The sequence below is a fragment of the Aplysia californica genome, unplaced genomic scaffold (genome assembly GCF_000002075.1).
Source record: "Aplysia californica isolate F4 #8 unplaced genomic scaffold, AplCal3.0 scaffold00009, whole genome shotgun sequence".
Taxonomy (NCBI): Eukaryota; Metazoa; Mollusca; class Gastropoda; order Aplysiida; family Aplysiidae; genus Aplysia; species Aplysia californica.
Window position 1 is genome coordinate 2,368,590 of NW_004797279.1, and position 2,181 is coordinate 2,370,770.

Consider the following 2,181-nt stretch of genomic DNA (forward strand, 5'->3'; position numbering starts at 1 on the left):
GAGGGAAGGGAGTGTCATGTGATTAGCACAAACTGAATTCTCGCAATGATAAAAATAAAGGGGTGATTTTTCCAAGAGACCCAGGTCCCAACATACAAATACACATGTAGTTGGAAAAATTGATTCACTGAAGAAACGAATAAATACAGAAATAAATACAGGAATGAGAAAAACAAAAGACAAACTGAAAATGTTGCAGACATGCCAGAGAGATTAGGGTGACAGAAAAAAGAGATGAAAGAACAGGGGGAAAGAAGAAAGGAAAAAAAAGGAAGAGAAGGGGGAAGGCAAACATTGAGAAACCAAAAGGAGAGACAAAGCGTGAAAGAAAGAGAGAGAGAGAGAGAGTGAGAAAGGGAGAGAGGGGCGAAGGGGAAGGACAGAGCGAGAGAGAGAGAGAGAGAGAGAGAGAGAGAGAGAGAGAGAGAGAGAGAGAGAGAGAGAGAGAGAGAGAGAGAGAGAGAGAGAGAGAGGGGAGAGAAGCGCAAATGAAAGTTTGTTGTAAAACAAATAAGAAAAGAGGGGGGGAAATGAAAAACGGGAAAATAAAACATGTTACTGCGAACGCCGACATAGAAATTGTGGAACTTTGAAAACGCAGCGTCATTAATTTAAGACTTTGCCGCTGCCCCATTTAGCTTCAACCCAAGGAAGTATGGGATAAGAAAGGGAAGTACAATCATTAAGACATTGGGATGGAATAGGAGCTTTTGAAGCGAAGAAATAACGACATAAGTCCCCCTCCCCCCGAAAAACAACAAAAACAAAAGACAAAAACAAAGAGAAACAAACAAACAAACAAACAACCCCCCAAAAAAACAAAAAAAACCAACAACAACAACAAAACAACAAAAACCCAGCTTTACGAAATCTGATACGGGTAAAGCAATAACATCATAACGTCCATTCAGTCAGACACCGATGTTTATTGCCAGCTCAGCAAGAAATAAAACCAGACGGAACAAAGCCTAGTGCTGTATTGCGTCCCTCTGGCAACACTGTGTTGAGGGTAATGATACAGTCGCAGTGCAAACCGGCACGTAGTTGTTAAAAGAATAACGCCCGCGCCAGAGCCACTTTAGTTGAAAACACCAAATCTGGATGCATGCAAACGTATGTGAAGTAGGCTAACATCCCACCGAACATCTTAATATTATTATGTGGTGGAAGCTACAGCATTAAAAAAATATTTTTTATTCGACTTATCATGCCTATATATAGCAATATTGGATAATTTCTAATTTGCACATTTATTGTTTCCAATTCGTGTACTATCTTGATTCATTGAACAGTTTATTTATTTTGTTGTTCATTCTTTTACGGTGTTTTTGTTTTGTTTTTTTGTTTGTCTGCGAACACAAAAATAAGGCTTGGCATTCTCGTTCCAACAGCTAAAAAAACAAAAAACAAAAGCAAAGACAAAAACAAAATAAAAAACGGACAGTCGAGAGCAGGGTGTACTCACGCAATAGCATCAATCATATCCAGCCCCATCTCCACACAGCATGCGGCGTGGTTGGCGCGTGCCTCAGGCAGTCCACTCACGCAGTAGTAGCAGTCGCCCAGGATCTTGATACGCATGCAGTTGTTTTGCTGCAGAAGAGAACACAGTAGATTTTTATACAATACATGAATGTAGTTTCAGTTTCAACAATGACTGTTGTGTGTTTTGAATAGACAGTAAGGGAAGTCTGTTTTTAAAAGAAATATGTATATATACTTACGGACAGCTTTTCAAACAATTATTATGACAATTTAAGTACATACGTGCCCCTTTTATATTCGATTACCGATAATCTGATCTTCTGAGAAATGTCTCACTTTTTGAACGGTAATAGTACTAACATTGAGGCACTTTAAATAATAAAAATGATCTTTTAGTCAAACGGTCCCCACTCTTTTTGTATGGAAACAAAACTCATACTTATAAAACCTAACAAATAACAGGAATCCACCTTGCATACGCTATTGGACAATTACATACGTAAAAAAACAAATTGTTAGTCTTTTTTGTTTTTGTAAAGTGTTTTACGGCGCTCGCAACTGCATAGGTCATATGAGCGCGCGGGACACACCTAATATTTTCAGTTGGTAGGAAAATTTTTAATTTTGCCCGGGTGGCGGCCGAAGCCTACTCTTATCGATTTTAGACCACCAAGGGATCTTTAACGTGCGCAACTT

General features: G+C 38.9%; 1 protein-coding gene across 1 annotated transcript in view; it reads right to left on the reverse strand.

The window, feature by feature from the left end:
• Positions 1 to 2,181, reverse strand: part of aplA (adenylate cyclase) — a gene marked incomplete in the record, with an annotated part of 190,850 nt that overhangs the window by 45,432 nt on the left and 143,237 nt on the right. The window contains 1 exon segment of the mRNA NM_001204606.1: positions 1,466 to 1,593. Within this exon segment, the coding sequence (NP_001191535.1) occupies positions 1,466 to 1,593 (128 nt within the window).